Source organism: Camellia sinensis, chromosome 2, assembly GCF_055761805.1.
Source record: "Camellia sinensis isolate YWXY chromosome 2, ASM5576180v1, whole genome shotgun sequence".
Lineage (NCBI taxonomy): Eukaryota > Viridiplantae > Streptophyta > Magnoliopsida > Ericales > Theaceae > Camellia > Camellia sinensis.
Genome location: NC_138962.1, coordinates 29,055,389 through 29,075,150, shown reverse-complemented (window position 1 = coordinate 29,075,150; position 19,762 = coordinate 29,055,389). Strand labels below are relative to the sequence as shown.

The following is a 19,762-nucleotide window of genomic DNA, read 5'->3' as shown; positions in this document are numbered from 1 at the left end:
AGAAGAGCTTTTGGCTTTTTTGGCATTCTTGTGAAAGGAAGAATGTAATGATTATGCGTTGGATGTAATGTTTTGTCTTATTTGACTAAAAAATCTATTTTATTTTTTGTAGTTAAAATAACCCAAAAAGCCCCAAACTTGGCTTCTCAAATGAAGCCTAAGCCTATTGTGCCCCTCGATGGGGTGCACTTAAACTGATCGAGATAATTTATACCATTCATATTGTAAAACATGTTAAACATATCATTCATGTAAACAATTAGATTAATTTAACACCAATAGCCACATGATCAATCGATACACAAAATATATATATATTTTTTATAATAAACAACATACAGATTAAAAAGAAAAACAAAAAGATTTTAAAAGGCCAAACAAACAACCAAACAACAAACTACAAAACAACAAAAATAAATTCGTCAAAAAATTAGTTATGAGTCAGGAAAAATCATTGATCTTCTCATCAATATAATTTGAAAAGCTAGATCTGTATCAAACCAAGCAATATTTGCATCAACACCTGTTATCGCCGTTGCCGTCGTCCTTGTCGCCGTTGTCCAACTCCACCGCCACTATCACTGTACGTCGGACACCGCCAAAAACTAGAGTTGAACACCTACAATGGTATGAGAGAAGTCTTGAGAGGAGAATGAACCATTATGTATGCTGAAAGTCTAAAAAATTATGTCGAAATCGGGAGAAAAACACTCAAAACCGCTATTCCAGACATAAAAGTCTAAGGGGTTATTTGGGATGTCCTAAATAAGTGCACTTTTTATCTTTTTGAACTAAAAAGTTGAGGAAAAAAATATGGATGTTTAGATTAACTTTTTGACTTTTTATGAAAAAATGTGTATTAAAAAATTGTATAAATAAGAGTGTTGGAGAAGGTAGTGAAGTAGCCGTACAGGTTGGGTAGTACAGTCGGCTAGGTAGGAGATGAGAAAGATTGCCTCCTTTTCGGGCTTTAATTGGACAGTGTTGTTCGGCCCGTGGGGGCCCACCACAAGTCTCGTTTTTCTAATCGGAACTGTTCAATGTGTAGAATTCGTCGAGTACTATATGCTTGTAAAAAATCGCGTTGATTGGATATCGATAGCTATCTGATCGTGTTAGTTTTTTTTGTCAACTAGTAACTATAACACCATCCATTTTTTATACAAAACTGATTTGATCATATAGTTAACGATATCCAATAGACGTGATTTTTTACAGACATATAGTACCAGACGAGTTCTACATATGAACGGTTCGGATTATTAAAACGGGACCCATAGTAGGCCTTAACGGGCCCAACTTTACTATCCAACTTAGTGAACATACACATGTAATTTTTTTTTTTGCCCCTTTCACTGCCTTTACTTTCACGTTAGTACCTAGAGTGGCGTGCAGTTGATTTGTATTTTAATATTATATATATTAATTTTTTTATATTTTTTTTGTGAATAGTGATAACTTTTTAACTTTTTTAGTAATTTTTTGATTTTTTTTAAAATTCTCAAACCAAGCCTAAATCTACCCTCTAGAATTATAGATCTATACTCTAGGAGTGTAAATCTATATTTTAGAAGTGTAAAGGAGGTTGCCAGAGTACTGCCGAAAATTCCTAGAAAGGAAGCTATCAAAACTCTCTCTATGTTTTGATCTTATGATTATTAATATTTGATCAATTTTATTTTTTATATAAATAATTTTAATAAATTTCACAAAATAAATAATTCAAATCATGTTGGAAAAGGGTCATGCATAGGACACAACAATCATAGCAAATTCACAATAAAACATGCCCCAAAAATAAATTACTTAAATAGGTGAAAAATAACAAAAATGGGACTCCATTTCTAATCACCCATGTCCAAGAGATAAAAAATTAAATAAATAAAGTAAAAGGCATGCGGTAAAACAATTAAAAGAGTAAAAACAATGAACAAAAATCAGACTCCATTTCTATCCATCCATCTCCAAGAGGAAGAAAGAGTGAATAAATAAAAAAAACAAAAAGGGTTGTGGTGCATCATTGTCCTTTCCACCCACTCACACACCATGATGATTCTCCCTTCTTCCCCTCGCTATTGCCAATAATGCCCCCACAAATGTCATTAAATTTTTACCAAATCTTTTTTACACAAAAAAAATAACACAATAATAATTAAAATATCAATTTTATAAATAAAAAGCATCTTTATGGTTATTTTGTTTTAAATGAAAGTGTACATTGAGCAACATTATTTTTTTACTTAAAAAAAAAAGTACGCATATTTTTTTAAAATTTTATTTTATGTATATTATCACTATAATGTATTAATGTTATACAAATAAAAAATTTATGTAAAATTTTTAATGGTTGGACTGTGTCATTCATTTTACAATAGAACACTTGTGAAGATGGCTTGTACAATTCAAAACTTTTATCATCACACCATTGTACATGTTTTTTACTTTTTTAAATGCATATATATTGTCTTAAGAATAAACTTTTCCATATCAAACTAGCGCATTCGTATACTTATTTTTTTTTTTTTGTAAGTTTGGCTATAGCTTAAGACAGTTCCAGATTTTATGCAAATCTTGTTTTAACTACAGTTTTGAATATACAAACTCAAGACAATACAAATTAATCTGGCTAAACCCTATTGTTTCAGATTCCTCTGCTGGTTGATTCAAACGGTTTTGGATACTCAAACCAGTATTGTCTTGAGTTTGTAAACTCAACATAAGTTTGGCTTGAGTAATGAGTAGCCAAAATTAAACATGAGTTAAATTCTATTGTTTAATATACTGAGAGAAACAATATACAAACATAAAGTTTGGCTAAACCCTATTGTTTCTCTCAGTATACCTCATAACATTCTTTTACATGATTAGAAATGCTGGTTTGTATATTCAAACGAATGTTATGAGGTATACTGAGAGAAACAATAGGGTTTAATTTTTTCGAATCCTATTTCCATTTACTAATCTGCAAAATATACAAACTACAAAATGTTTTGTACTGTATTGACTACATTCACCTTGAAGATACAAAACTTTCATTGTTCGGCCTTGATGAAATGAGCGGCCAGAAGCTTTGAAACTGTGAAGCCGTGGAAGGAATCAACCTCGAATAGCTCTTTCAGCTTTTCGTCACATAAAATTCTCCTCTTATCAGATGGATCCTTTAAAAGGCAAGCAACAAGAGAATTCAGATGGCAGAATTTTAGTCACCAACAATTTATAGTGGAATGTTAAAAAAAAAAAAAAAAAAAAAACTTATCTAACATACGACACCTAAAGCAAAGAAACCACATTTTCAAAGAAATAAAGCAATTAATTAAATATATAATAAAGAAAAAGGGCCCATAAAATAATAGAATGAAAGGTATTCATTTTAAAGGCCTAAACAAGCCAACACAAAGAGAGTGGATTATCAAGCTCCAAGCTGACAAATGCTTCATACAAATCCAACTACCCTACTCGAGATTTGTCAATGTCAGCTTAGAGGAGCTCCAGCTCTTTCACATTAAGCTTCTGTTAGTGATATCTGACATTCACCTTGACCTTGTTGCAAATGTTTACTCGCTAAACAACTAAGCTAAAAGCTCAAGGCAGATATGGGCTTGTTTGGATTGGTTAATGAAAGGACAGAGCCAACTTCTTCGTGAGAGCTTATTCATTCACCAATGCTATTAATTTTGGGGGAGGTTCAGATGCTCATCAAGTGAAATAACTGATTCATGAAAATCGCATCATGCATGAATCTGACGAGATGTTAAATTTGTCGGGTATACCTGCAAATCATTTTTCTTTATATACTCCCACATTCTCTTCACAACATCGGCCCGGGATAATTCACTTTCACCTGTACCAAAGAAGTTCACTAGAGCATCCGACAGTGGGAGTGGAGCAAGAAAACCAGAACCCTTTTTTCCCTTCTGCTGTTTTACTTTCCGATCTGGCTCATTTGGACCTGAATGGTAAAAAACATGCAAACAGAAGTCACTAACAAATGGCATAAAACCTCTGGAGTTTATTCTCAAATTTATTCATGCATGCTATGCACTTATCAGACTGTCATGAGGTCAGTGTTAAAAGGCAGGTCAAGCTGTAGAGAAATTACAATCAACAATGTTATCAGCTTTATACAATCCACCCAGGTAAAACCTTTAAAACTTAAATTTCTGTTTTCACCTTCTCTACCTCGTTTGCTCTGCTTTTCCTTTTGTCTTGATTTGACAGGAACTGCAACATCATGTAGGAACCTTTTCATTAAGTATCACGTGAAAGATATTTGATAAATGAAATGCAATATGTAGATGAGCATCACTTTCAAATATGTCAGAATATCTTGTTGGAAACATGAACATTCATGTTTTAGAAATGAACTTGACGTGATCCACCAGGTATCCCATGGATACTACTTAAATATTTATAAGTTGCCCAAATAAAAGGGTTATCCATGTTGAACATGCTCTGTTAAATAGACACTTTATTTTAGTCAGTGTGGGAGGAAAAAAAAGAAAAGAAGAGAAGAATAGATGTCAGACAGTTGAACTACATGTGTATCCTAATTTGAGTGCTAGAATCGATTTATATGGGACCTTGAGTACTCCATGGAAGTCTTAACCTACAAAAGCAGCTAATTTCTTCTTGCTAAAAGCTCAGGCAATAACAAAGCTAGTGAGTTTCAAAAAAATATGAAAAAAATCCCTGAATGTGTAAACATAGAACAAAATTATAAGAGAAAAATTAACCGAGGCTGTGGTGAAATCAAAATATACACATGCCACTATGAGTTACCTAAGTTACCAATGTGTTGATCTTTTATAGACCACACTCATTGATAATCAAAGTGACCAATACGAGAAGCTTGAGTTCGTTATTCTCTCAGGATTAACAGTCCAATGCACATAGCATTGTAAGATTCACAAGAAGGTTGACACTTATTTTTGAATGACGTGATTCTTATGACTATCCATTCAATGTATTCTAAGCACATCAATATATAAACCCACAGTCTTCCACTCTAATGGTTGAGAGATACACCATCCTATCATATATAGGTTCAAATATGATATGATTACATCTTATCATCAACTGATAAAATGTCGAATTTTATCAACTGCGAATAATTCAGAATTACAAAGCCCAAGATTTATATCTCATGTATGTGAGTCCACCACCCAAACAAATCATAAAAGGTCCTAGCATTACGCTCCAACCAAATAACCCCAAAAATTGCATAAATCCCACAAGAATAATGTTTTATCATTGTTCCTATGGCTCAGGGACTTTAACCATTTATCTCATGGCTCTTAGATATGGTAGGAAAAGGAAAAGAGAAAAGGAAACTGATTTTCCTCATATTTTGTATTCTACTTGAATAAAACTTGAAATTAAAATTTTCTCATAAAGGGTTGAAAATCAAGAAAAGGGAACATGACATCAAATATGAAAAACTAAATTGACAAAAAAAAAACCTGTTTTCCCACATATTGTCTATCCCCCCAGTTTTTCATGGTAACTAAACAAGGGAAAATATTGCCTTTGTATTTTCCTTCCCTTCATTAAATCCACAAATCAAAAGAAACTCTAAAGTTTTATGACATCCTTGACCAGACCAAATTGTCACAAATTTGAACGGTGAAACATGAAGTATGTTGATGTGTCATAAACCTAAAAAGATAGCTTGTCCAAAGGCATACCGTCTTCCTCGTCTATCGGCCATATGTGCTTGGACAACACTTTATTCATTTGAAACATATCAATAGAATTAACACGAAAAATGGCACGCAATGCTTCATCACATAAAATTTTCCGCCTGTTCTTTGGATCTTGCAAATCTTTCTCACGAATATGGGCCCAAATTTTCTTCACAACCTATAGGGCAGGGAAAAAATATATAACTGGAATTCTCATTGCAAAAACTCTGTCCAATTCAATATGAATTAACAATATAAATATATATAAAATCAGAACATTGTTATATACCTCAGGCCTTGCTAATTCAGGCACTCCAACAAGTTTTTGAAGTTGTGGAGAAAGACCACATGGTTTGTTAAAGCCTCCGCCTCTTTTCTTTACAACATTATCCACTTTGTCAGACCTACTAGACAAGATAAATATATTTACAAATATCAATTACAATTACCATATAAAGAGAGTAATTTCTTCCCAATGATAACATATTTTGAATAATAAATGAAAGTTCATTCATTTCACAACATATAGTAACTACAGTATTCTCATAAACATCTAATTGCATTTAAGGATCATCAATCATGGACGGATTGAGGGGAATTTAAAGCAACTGCCTCAGTAATCCTTGCAATGACTTCATAGCAAATTATAAAAAGTATTTTCAGAACCCAATTCAAGTTCTATGATGATGATGCTAAATAAAAACAACTCAGTTGCATTCATTCCGCCGATGATTTTTTGCCCCATTCCATGAAAATAGTTGACCATGACATGAAACGTGGCAAAACATAAAGCATCATGATCATGATCATCTCTCTCTCTCTCTCTCTCTCTCTCTCTCTCAAACACACTTTTTTTAACAAGTACACAGACACACTTACATGATATCTTTCTCTTGAAGAGGAGATTATCTAAATCTGAATTCTCAAGTTTTAATTTAATAGTGTCCACACACATTTTTGAAGTACTAGTGTTTCATAGCAAGTGAGTAACACACTCCATTAAAATTTTAAAAATAAAAACAAAAAAACAAGCAAAAGCAACTCTAGAGTATGATAATGTCAATATCTGACAAAAAGTGCATTTACAATTCTAGAACCTGCAACATGTGCCAAAGGTTATTTCCCCACATATCCAATACATAAGAAATTCATAATTGGTTGAGGATGTAATCAAAACACAGTATGAGGGCGAACTCTAAAAGCATGAATTCTTTCTTTTCATTTTATCTTTTTATCTTTTTTAATCTTTTTATGGTTGGTAGCCACTTCAAAGAATAAATGAGACATTTAAATGCAGACAGGTGCCCTTAAATTTATTTCTTCATACATTTTAAACAACCACATGAGTAACAAGTTCAAGGCTAATATCCACACAAGAACATCAAAATTTGGTAACAAAAGTACATTCCAAAAGTAGGAAGAATTTTAAAACATGCCAAAAAAAAAAAAAAGAGTAAAAACTTATATCACCTATGAAATCAAATTGTGCTATTATAAACAATTTCCCAATTTTGAATCAAACTTTTATGTTATGTTTGGTTGGGAGATTTGGAAAGAGATTTAAAAAGGAAAAAAAGAAAAAGTAGGGAAAATGTGCACATATTTCACTTAATTTCACGGGCATTTTTTCTTTCTCCTTCCAAATACCTTCCCAAATCCCCAACCAAACACACCGTCAATCAATCATGCAGTAACAAGAACAATCACCATATGCATAGATTTGGCTGGCTATATATATATATATATATATTGATTAAAGAAGTCAAACTTACTCTTCACAACCACTCTAATGAATTTAATTTAAACTTGTTGGAGTTTATCCCAAAAATCCCAAACAAATATTTAAACCCACATTTGTCACCCCAGAAATTATTATATTAACAGGACAACAAAAACTGTGAAAAATTCAATTAGCAAATATTTTGATTTCTTTTCTGTGCAACCAAACAGGGGGAAATGAAAATGCTAAGAAAAAAAGGAAAACCTGACCTTCGTTTCTTGCTTCTCTGTCCATCACTTTCTACTTCTTCTTCGGACTCAGACTTGTTGTCTTCAAGTTTCAGAGTCTCTGAAGCTTCCTCGTGAATCGCTTCTTCTTCTTCTTCTTCTTCTTCCACAGCGACAGCGTTGTTGTGGGTCCTCTGAACACGGGTCTCGAGGAAAGAATCGATTTGGTCTCGGATGAAGGCTTTGCGGTCAGACAAGTCGACGCCGAACTCCGACTCCAGGGTGCGCCGGACGGAGCCGGCGGTGGTGGTGTTGAGGTCGGAGGTCTGGAGCACATCCCAGAGCCGATTCACCAGCTCCGAATCCGAAACCATTTTTACTACTACTCGGATTCGGATAATCCGATCCGATTGAAGAACTCGAGAAGAAGTAGGAAATAAGCAAAAGCTTTTCTTCTCCTCCGAAGACACCAGCTTTTATAAGGCAATTTAGGCTACGTTTGACATGAGTTACTCGGCTATTTTTAATTTAATTTTTTTTCAAAAATAAGTTAAAAATTAATAAAATAAAATATTATAAAAAATAATAAAAACCAAAATAATAAAAAAATTATTAAAAAATTAAAAAATCAAAAAACTAATTCACATCCCAAACCTAGGGTTATTACGCTCCATGTGTCTATTTGTTTGGTTGATTTCCCTCCCAGTGACAACTTGGGTGTCTAAAAATGCCACCGTTTCGTGTTTTTGTTTTATTAGGAGGGGATCCCTTCGGTCTAAGCTTTGTTTTATTGATTTAAATTGTTTATTTTATTAAATATTTTGTTTATTTTATTTAAATAAATATTAGATCAATTTGAAAATTATAACTTATTTAATTTATTGTATTTGTCACTAAAAAAATATATGATTTATTTTTAAAACCATAATTATTGTCTATTTTTTTAGTGAAAAATTGAACAAGTTATAATTATTAAATCGATTTTATTTTTTTTAGATTTTGGATTATTGAAATGAGACCCATGATAGATCTTACAAATCTAAACAATACCTTTCAGTCCAAAATTTAGACAGGAGGGAATACTCGTCCTTTTTGGTATTATTATTATTTGTTTATTTTTAGGGAATTTTTATTTTTAAAATTGTCATTTTTTTTATAAAAAGTAAATTTCTTTTTGAAAAATTCTAAAAGAAAATTTAAAAAGTTAAAATAAGTATTAAAAAAAAATCAAAAATCATTTTCTAGATATTTTTTTGATTTTTTTTTAAAAAAAATTCTAGTTCATTTGGTTGAGTTAAATCTAAAAACTTAAACTTTTTAAATTTTTTTTTTAAATCATTAACAATGAAAATAAGCACGCGCACACACACGAAAAAAAAAACCAAATAAGTAATTTCTAAACAATTTTAATTTTTTAAAAAAATTATAAATTAATTTGATAAAAATAAACACACACAAAAATATATTCTTCAAATTTTAATTTATTTATTTTTAATTTTTTTAACTAAAATATATTTTTGAAAAACTTAACCAAGCCGGACCCATAGTCTTGTATATGAGAGAGAGGTATTTCATAAAGCAACAAATTTCTTTTGGTATTTCATATCTCAATTGTAATAGAGATCCTCACACACATATGACCCTCACAATTCCCATTCTCATCACAATCACTCATAATGTGAGGCTCACACATATATGAGTGGACCCCATACACACATCAAGGGCCAAGATCAAATTGGGGATTATGGAACCCCCAAAAAAGGAGGTCCCAAACTGTCACAACCCAAACCTGCCCCTATGGGTTTAGCATTGTAACCGGCCAGTAATCCTTGAATTACCAAAGGCTTCTGAACAGGATAACATAAGTTAGCGGCTGCGGAAGCAAATATACAAAATTAACATATTCCATAGAACAGTGCAGACATGTATGGAACAGAAATTTTCAAAACAAACTTTTATATATACAGATATGACGTCAAAAATACATTAGTCTTACGTCGCCCAATTACACAGATAGGGTCAAAGGATACTTAGCCCAAGTACAGATATACAAAAACAAGCTCAATTAAAGCCTTGACATAATACTCTCAAAAGGAACCTCCTCAGGAAGCACGGTAGTTGGCTGACAAAACAAAAACATAGGCCGTCAACTCTGGGCCTGGTCAGGTGCTTGCTCGCCTACATACATAATATAAATAGTGAGCTGGAGCCCAGTAAATAATAACAGAGTAAAGAGGTTTAATGAATGTTGTCCATAACAGTTACAGAAAACCAAATTCAATAGTTGTCAGAAATGAATTCGTAATTATGTTCAAAAATCATAATACATAACAGATACAGTTTCAAAGTCGTATTCATAATTAGAACTTGCAGTTAATCATACGTGGCACATTCATTAGCACTAGTAGGAACAGTTGACCCATAAAGGGATGGCCATAAAGGCAATAAAGGGATGACTATAAAGGCATACAGTTGACTCACGTGCACGGAGACGGTACAGTTGGCTCATGAGACGTACAGTTGGCCCATAAATAGGACGTATACATAAGGATCCATAACAGTTGGCTCATGAGACGTACAGTTGACCCATAATTGGGACATAACAGAACATATAACAAATGTCATCTGAAGCTAATGATGCCACAAATGCATTTCAGAAACATTGGATAACCATTTATTCATGCAGAAAATAATATTTCATAAAACAGATCATCTTATATCATTCCGAAAATATTTATAATTGAACATAACTTTACAAAGTTATTACTTACAGATAACAGAGGCTCAAAGATAAATAGACATAATAAGCAAATCAGATGCCTTGCGGCGCGTGACCTACATAACATAACAAATACATACATTGAAACACACGCTCGGAGTGTACACAACTTATTTCATTGTTCTTAGTGTGTTTTTAGTCTTTATCCTCATTATGAAGTCTTAATCTTGGCCTAGGCCTAAGATGGAATGAGGATGCAAAAATATACTTGAAAATATTTTTCAAAACTTGCTGAAAACAGGGTCCACGCTCGAGCGTGGCTTTCCTCGCTTAAACGAACATGTAAAACATGAGGGTTCGCTCAAGCATAACTTTATTCGCTCAAGCGGTCTGTAAATTTTGAAAAAGTATTGGTTGTTTGTTTTTCACACTCGACAGACGCTCGATCATCGCTCGAGTGTGACTCTTATCGCACGAGCGATCTGCAAAAATACATGAACTTCTGGGAGCTTGCATTTCACACTTGAGTGGGCTTATGGTCACTCGAGCGGAAGTGCACGCACTCAGAGTGGTCGTTCGAGCGTGGACTCCTACGCTTGAGTGTGGAAGCAAAATTTTGGAATTTCTAGATTTGCTTCCAAAGTTCAAAACTCAATTTTTAAGTATCAAAACTTGATTTTTCTGGTCCAAAACTTGAGGAACACTTAGAAACTCATAATACATCACGAATTAAGGATCTTTTTAAGAAATCATGGCCAAATAGTTTGCCAATTGTGCAAAAATTCAACTTAAAATTTATGTATGTTTCATGAACATGACATGCATGAATTTCTTTGAACTTAAGCTTCTCAAAACATGATCAAATGCTACAAAACAACATGAAACTGGATCATTTCCCAAAATAAAGGTGAATTCAAGACATGCATAAGGGAATTCTTGGAAATTAAACTCAAAATGTGAGAAAATATGCATGCATTCATGGTATGGCTCAATGCTTTTCATTTCTAACTCAATTTTCGCATCAATCAACTTAATTCTCTTGTGTTAATGCATTATAATCTAGATTTCAAGTTTTAAGGATAAAATTCTTATCTAGAGACTTGAGTTCACAAGTGTTAAAGTTGAAACTCTCAAATCCTCTTCACTCTCAACAATTTCTTGCAAGTTACCTTGTTGAACTCACTCTCACTTTTGGTCTCTCTCCCTTTCCTCACGTTTGTAGCTCAAAAAGAATGAAATAAGAGTGTGTATGGGTGCATATAAGAGTCCACTAGTGCCTTAGTTAGGCTTGGATTTATGGAATTCATTAATTAGTCTTAATTGAGAACTAATTACTCTAATTTAATCATTTCGAAACGAATTTCAACTAAACCCACCATAAAATTCTAAAAATTCCAATTATACATAAATCAAGTCAATTTTTGAATCAGATGCCGATAAAGCCTTCAACTCACAAACCGAAATGAAAACATGAACATATCTTTCTATGTTAAACAGATATATACACACATAAGGCAATATATGATGCAACATTTCACTTCAATTATTTATTAGGCATAATCAAGCATGAATTAACGTTAATCATGGGTCAAGATTGTTACACAAACATTTCTCTTCATATCCCAGATCTGTAACAGACTTTATATCTAGTTCTTAATCTATGAATCTCCTTTCTACCAAAAAATAAAAATAAAATAAAAAATTCTTTTGGCTATGGTAAAGAGTGTTATTATTAGCGTCTACCTAAATTCTTTACACTCTCTAATTTTTATTTTGGGTAAATTATAATTTAACCCCCTGTGGTTTGCCTAAAAAACACAGAGCCCCTCCTATAGTTTCATTTGTAACACTTAAACCCCTATACTTCATACCGGAGTGCAAAGTCCAACGGACGTAACAGAAGTTGTAAAAAGTCAGGAATGCCCTAGATATTTTACATCTTTCAGTAGTTTCGTTTCATTTGAATAACACCAGTATTCACATCTCTATTTGCTCTCTCTCTCTCTCTCTATCTATCTTCTCTCTCGCCGTGGTTGATTGGATTGAACTAGGGTTTCATTATCAATTTCACCATCATATCGCGAACGCCATTACTAGATTAGGTATGTGTTATTTATCCTAATTTATTTTGATCCTTAGATGTTGATTTTCCCTAATTTTGATTCATAACTGAGTGTGTGTTGACTTCGATTCACAAAACTTGTAATGTTTTAGGCATGGTACGCTTGTATTGCTTTAATTTTTGGGGATTGTGGTTAAAGTGGAGCTGGTTGGGGTATAGAGCTTCATAAGTAAGTAATGGGGAATATTTTTCATGATGTTAACTTTGAGTATTTTTTGTTCACAGATTTGTTTTTGTATACTTTAGTATTCATGCGTTTAATTACTTTATTTTTTGGGGAAGTTGGTTAAAGTGGGGTGGGGTATAGAGGTTCATAAACAACAGGTATTTTTTTATGATGTTAACTTTGGATTTTTTTATGATTGTTGTTATGTGGTTCCAATGAGTTTGAGTTTTGTAATGTAATATTGTGAAGTTTTGTTGTTTTCTGCAGTGAGGTAAAAAAAAATGATTTTTGAGATCAACTATAATGGGTAGGCCTCGTTTGGCAAGAGGCTATTTTAGCCAATTAGCCAAAAAGTTACTAAATTAGCCAAAAAGCCAACAACCCATACCAAAAAGTCAAAGATTCTCTTTTCTCTCTACTTTTTGCAGATCTTTTCGTAATTAGCCAAAAAGTCATTCCAAACATACAAGTTTTTTTTACCTACTTTTTTAGCCAAATAGCCAAAAAGTTACTAAATTAGCCTGTTCCCAAACGAGGCCAAGCCTCCTAATATTGCTTATAAACAAGGGAAAGTGGAATATATATATGATGTTGATCCTGACAGACTATCTTTTATTGAGATTCATACCATCTTGAGGGAGATGAAAATAGATGTGTATAGTACTTCTGTTTTGTGGTATAGGAAATCTGGAAAAAGTTTGGATGATGGGTTGACAATAATTGAAGAAGATGTTGATGTATATACCATGATATGTGACTATGAAGGCTTAGATATGATTCAATTATATGTGGAGAAGGGTCAGGACCCATTACAAGTGGTAAGTTCAAAAAGGAAACATTTGGTACCCCCAAGAGAACCAGTTAGTGCTAAGTAGGCACTAACTTGGAATGACATAGAAAATATAAGTGAAGAAGAGATGGATTGTAGAGATGGAATGCAAGATGTAGGTGATAAGGAAATGCATAATGGATATGGGGATGAAGGAGCAGCAGATGAAGATCCCAGAGATGAGGAAATGGATAACAGAGCTTGGGATGAAGAAATAGTAATGATCCTGATTACATGGATGATGGGAATGTTGATAGTGGTTCAGAAGATGAAGACTATGAAAGTGATGAACTTGACTGGTTGAATGAGAGTTTAGAGGGGCCAGAAGATGATGATATTTTCTCACCAAGGGAGATTGTAAAGAAAAGAAAGAGGCAACTTCCTTCATGTGATCAAGAGGCAGATGAAGGGTGGTATTCTGATCCTGAGAATGAAGATTTACATAGTGTACATAACTCATCAGATGAAGAATGTGAAGATAAATATCCTGAGTTCATTGAAGAAGTAGACATGAAGAAGCCACAACTGAAACTTGGAATAAAGTTTGCCACCCCTCAAATTTTTAGAAAGCCAATGAAAGAGTGGAATAGCCAACATGGTTATGACATCAAGTACATAAGGAATGACAACTCTAGGATTACTGTAGTGTGCAAGCATAGATGTGGATGGAGATTGCATGCTTCTCCCATGCAAGGTGAGAGAACTTTTCAAATAAAATCATTCCAGCCAAAGCATGCATGTGGAAGGTCATATAATAATTACTTGGTGAGCTCAACTTACTTGGCACACAAGTATACGGACAAGTTAAGGGATGACCCTAACATCAAAGTTGGGCCTGTGTAGAAGACAGTTTTGAGAGAGTTAATGGTTGATGTTAGTAGGTCTCAATTGTATAGGGCTAAAAAAAAAGCAAGAGAAGTTATTGAAGGATATCAAAGGGTCCAATATGCAAAGGTGTATGATTACTGTGAAACAGTGAGGCTGCATAATCCAAACAGTGTAATGCAAGTAGTGGTGGATAGGCCTAATGAAGACATGCTCAGGCCCAACTTAGAATTGCCCCCAATTTTTCAGAGGTTATATGTTGGGTTTGTAGCCCCTAGAACAGGATTTGTTGGAGGATACAGGTCTATTATAGGATTGGATGGGTGTCATTTAAAAGGAATCTATGGTGGACAATTATTATGTGCACTTGGAAGGGATGGGAACAACAACTATTTTCCAATTTCATGGGCACTTGTTAAGGCAGAAAGTAAAGATTCTTGGGTGTGGTTTTTAAGGCAACTCATGGATGATATTAGTTAGGAGTGAGCAATGGATATACCGATCCGTCAAAACTGACCGAACTGAACCGATCCGCCACATTTTGGACGGATGCGTGATGATGAACGGACGGTTGCGGATTGATTTTCTCCAATCTGCCAATTTGGCGGACGAATGGCGGATTTGAGATTCCTTTGGTCGCAACCGAACCGCCAAACCGTGAGCACCTTTACTAATTTATATGACTTTGTATTTTCAATTTGTTTAAATATTTTGTTTGTATTTTCAATTGAAAAAGAGTTTAAATATTCTGTTGAAAAAAAGTTTTCAACTTGAATATATTTTTTGAATTGAAAAAAATAAATGTATTATTTATTTATATTTTTTAGTTTTTAAATCTAACTTTAAAAATAATAAATAGAAAATATGATATATGCTAATTGATTTTTGTTTTCAAAAACATATATAGATGTAACAATACAAAGACATACAATCTCTACTACTGCTCTGTTCATGGTTTTAGTGGTTTGAATTATTTTTATATTTTAAGAATCACAGATTGTAATACTTTATGTGGATGAATCATGTTATAATTGCAATATGTGGATGAAGCATACAATGATTGTGATATTCTAAAGTTTTAAACTTTATTTCTTTGGATGAGGTATACAGTGATTGTAGTACTTTTTTAAGCCATTGACTGTAATACTTTTTTTTTTTTAATTTAGGAAGTGCACAAGTTGAATTATGTTAAAAATTTATAAAATTTTAAACCGCCATTCGATTCGCATCCATCCGCCAAACCATCAATCCGCTCAATTCACATCCGCCAGATTGATGGATAGATGCGGATTGATTTTCTCCAATCTGCCAATCTGGCGAACGGATGATGGATTGGAGATTCCGTGACCGTAATCGACCCGCGCACATCCTTAATATTGGTAGTGCTGATGACATGGGATGGGTCTTCATTTCTGATAGACAGAAGGAGTTAGTACCTGCATTTGAGGAGATAATGCCAAATGTGGAACATAGATTCTGTATGAGGCATATGTACTCCAATTTCAGAGCAAAGTTCAAAGGGATTAAATTGAGGGACCTATTGTGGAAGGCAGCTGCAGCTGGGACTGTGAGGGAATTTGAATTTCACATGAACAAGTTGAAGGAGATAGATCTAGAAGAGAAAGCATACAATTGGCTAAGAAAAATAGATACTACTTTATGGACTAGGTCCCATTTTAGCCCAAGAAGTAGGTGTGATACATTGGTCAATAACATGTGTGAGTCATTCAATAACAACATCTTGGAAACTAGGGACAAACCCATAATCAGCATGCTTGAATGGATTAGAAGAAGGGTAATGCATAGGATCCAAATCAAGAAGGAATGGATAGAAAAATACACTACTGAAATTTGTCCCAACATTGTCAAAGATTTAGAAGCACTGAAAGTGCAAGCTAAGAATTGTTTTGCAACCTATTGTGGTGACAGAAAATTTGAAGTAGATTGTGGTGATACAACACACATTGTTGATTTGGAGGAAAGGAAATGTAGTTGTAGGATGTGGGATTTGACCGGAATACCTTGTAAACATGCAGTAAGTTCCATATTTGTTCAAAGAGAGAAACCATAGGACTATGTGCACCCTTATTACAGTAAGCAACATTATCTTGTAACCTACAACTCAATGATGCACCCTGTTCCAGGCCAGCATGATTGGGTTGAAACAGGACTGCCAGCAATGGCTCCTCCATTGTACAGAAAGCAGCCTGGAAGACTACCAAAAATGAGAAAGAAGGGTATAGATGAGCCAATAAACCCTATCAGAGTTTCAAGGCAGCATAGGTTCATTGTTTGTGCTAAATGCCTTCAGAAAGGTCACAACCAGAGGTCTTGTAAGGGTCTTGTCCATCCCAAGCCCAAGCTTTTTAAGCCAACAAGAAGTAACCAGCAACAACCATCTTCAGCAGCAACAACAACAGCTTCATCAACACCAGCAACAGCAACAACTACAGCAACAACAACAGCATATCAAGTAACCTGAACCTCCAATTTCATTTCATTTTGCAATACATTCCACAATAATGACTTAATACAGATATAAATCATTGCAGCCTAGAAGGAAGCTCCCTAGTAGGAGGGCCAACACATTCTCATCTTAAGTAAGATTTGTCCACTTTGCATACTTGTTACATCATTGTAGCCCAGTTCTATTGTTAATTTGCATACTTGTTACATCATTGCAACCCACTAGAATTGGCCACACATTTGAAGAATTTCCAAGTATGACAGGTAAGACATCAGCATCTCAGGTAAGCTCTCTCTCTTATGGGTGTCATTTGGTTTTGATATAGTTAACAACATATAATTGCTTACTTGGACCATTATCATTGCAGCCCAGTAAAGTTCAATACAGTTCTCCAGAATTTGATTACTCCTCATCTCAAGTATAGTCAAATTTCATTTGCAAGTTCATTTGGTTTTATAGTATTTGACAAAATGTAATTGGATACTTGTGTGTGTTATTTTGCAGCCCACTAGTTATGGCAGAGGAAGGGGTGAACCAGTTGGAGGTGGCAGGGTTATGTCCAGATCTGCATTGGGAGGTAGCTTCATTAGAAGAGGTAGAGGAGGAGGTGGGTCTGCAAAAGTTACAACTCAGAGGCAAACTGACAAAGGCAAAAGGAAAGCATGATGGCAGAGAAAGCTACAACTCAGCTTTTGTTGTGTTTTGAGTAGTTTTCAACTTGTTAAACCATTAAGTAGCTTGTACCAATTTGTTTTTGAATTTGAAACTGGCTAGTATCTTAGTTTACTATGTTTTGAGAAGCCCAGTGGGTTGAATTGTGGCTTGTATTAAAGTAATGTGAACTGAAGCAAATGACCTTTCTATTTTAATACCCTTTTAACAACTGGTTACTCTAAAAGCTTCCATTAATGTGATTCTGTATATTTTTACCTAAGAAGCATGTTTATGTATAAACGATATGGATTGCCTTTAGGTTCATATCTTGATTGTTTTGTACTTCACATAATTGATAAAAACACTATGCATAACATGATATGGAGCCTACAATAGGTACTAAGTATTGAAAGATCACTCATTGTATAGCGTCATATTATATGTGGGCAATACAGTTACATAGATGAACTTTTGTTGCTTATTTTTTAAATAGATGAACTTGTGTAGCTTATAATACACTTATTTTTTATCTGCTTGTCTTTTCTTTGACATTTGTTTTGTGTGAATCATTGGAGAAATAAGAAGTCTATAACTATACTTAATAGTATCTGCACATGTAATAAGTATAGAGATCCATTGAAGGTACCAAATGTTTTACAGAAGAAGAATGGGAACCAATATGTTTTTATTCTTTAATGTTCTTGGAAGATGTAATGAACAAAACATTATTTCATTACAATTTCTCTGGTTCATCAAATGCATACATTTCTTGACCAAAACATTCTTTCATTTTACACCTTCATTTTTCATTACAATTGATTCACAGACCATTGTACACCTTCATTTTCTACCTTGACTATATTTTTCATCTCTCAAACTCTATGGCCCAATAACAACCCATTTTTCTTTACTCCAGCAAACTTCACCCAGAACATTGTCATGATAAAGAAAAAAATCCATGTCCCAAACAGAGCTTTGCAAAATATTTTCTCATTTCTACGACTTCTTGATAGTTCCTTCTCCAATCTGTTCATCTTTGCAACCATCCTTGGCAACACCTCCCTCCTACATTGGCACATCGGTGGATCAACCTATTCAAAGTAGCCACAAGTTACATCAACCTATAATAAAAAAATATGAGTCCACAAATTCCTTTTCAAAAAAAATTCAATCTTTTTTTCCAAAAATAAAAATAAAAATTAAGTTTTGCTTACCCTATATCTTGTACAACCATAAAACCTTCTACCCATATTTTCAGATGTCATTGAAGTCTTCACAGGGGATCTCTCACCACAATAACATAGTCTTGGAGCATTTGTCCTTGACTGTCCACTTTCGGAAGCAAATGAAGAAGCCATCCAACAATAATCTTCAACTTTCAAAAAATCTGGGCAACTTTCGAACAATCTGGGAACATTTCAATTTAGGGTTCTATCTTATTTGGGTCTTGATTTGTGTATATATATGGCAATAAGGGTGTTTTTGTCATTTGCCATATGTTTTTGGGCGGAAAAACGTGCTCCACTCATCAGTTCTAGTCGTGCAACACACGCACTGTTTAAACAAATAGTTCCGTTAGATTTTGCACTTTGGTATGAAGTATAGGGGGTTTAAGTGTTACAAATGAAACTATAGGGGGGCTCCGTGTTTTTAAGGCAAACCACAGGGGGTTAAATTATAATTTACCCTTTTATTTTTCTTAATTACAATTATATCTTGAAATAAAATTACATTAAAAGATATCATATAATGGAACATCCGCTTACTAAATAAGAACTAACACTCTATAATATTGTATACCCCACCTTTACCTCCAGCTATACATATTCCACATTTCTAAACCCTAAACATGTTACTTTTCATAGCTAATTAACATAAACCCTAAATCTATTGCTCTTCTCTTAAAATCTAAATGTATTCTCTTCATTACCATCACAAACCTTCATGAACCGGAAACCTTGAACTAGAAAACTCTTTTCAAGTCCAACATATTACTCTTTATCAGTTATTTCACATTGTAGAACAATGGAGAAAGATGGCAACAATTTTGATGAGGTTGACGTTCCATTGGTAAATTTATCAGTCTTGTATTAACATTTTCGGTCGTTTTTAATCGTTGTTATTTTGTCCAAGCTGTTTAATATTGGTTTGTTGACTATTAAGATTATGTTTAGTAACACAGTACTGAACACAAACATTTAGTTCAATATATGGATTCCCAACAGTAATGCAGATAATCAGTATTGGTGTGCTGAACGATTTGATTTTTGTATCTTCAACACCAGATTGTGTGTTTCGTGAGGGTTTTACCTTAGAGAAATTTTCGACGAGTTTTCTGAAATTGTAGACAAG

The 19,762-nt window shown here is 33.8% G+C and overlaps 1 protein-coding gene across 12 annotated transcripts; it reads right to left on the bottom strand.

Annotated features, from left to right (window-relative positions):
* Positions 1-298: 298 nt before the first annotated feature.
* Positions 299-8,400, bottom strand: LOC114301289 (upstream activation factor subunit UAF30). 12 transcript variants are annotated; one of them, XM_082905168.1, is made up of 7 exons: positions 7,671-8,351; positions 5,971-6,085; positions 5,685-5,859; positions 4,171-4,221; positions 3,771-3,949; positions 3,015-3,158; positions 299-619 (listed from the first exon to the last, which is right to left on the bottom strand). In XM_082905168.1, exons 1-6 carry the CDS (start codon positions 8,000-8,002, stop codon positions 3,033-3,035), a joined length of 978 nt encoding a protein of 325 aa, XP_082761294.1. In that variant the 5' UTR covers positions 8,003-8,351; the 3' UTR covers positions 299-619; positions 3,015-3,032. The 12 variants fall into 12 exon arrangements, with proteins under 12 accessions (XP_082761294.1, XP_028102043.1, XP_082761303.1 ...); XM_028246242.2 differs by having other exon boundaries at positions 5,971-6,088; positions 7,671-8,345; XM_082905177.1 differs by having other exon boundaries at positions 4,180-4,221; positions 5,971-6,088; positions 7,671-8,345.
* Between the last annotated feature and the right edge of the window lie 11,362 nt (positions 8,401-19,762).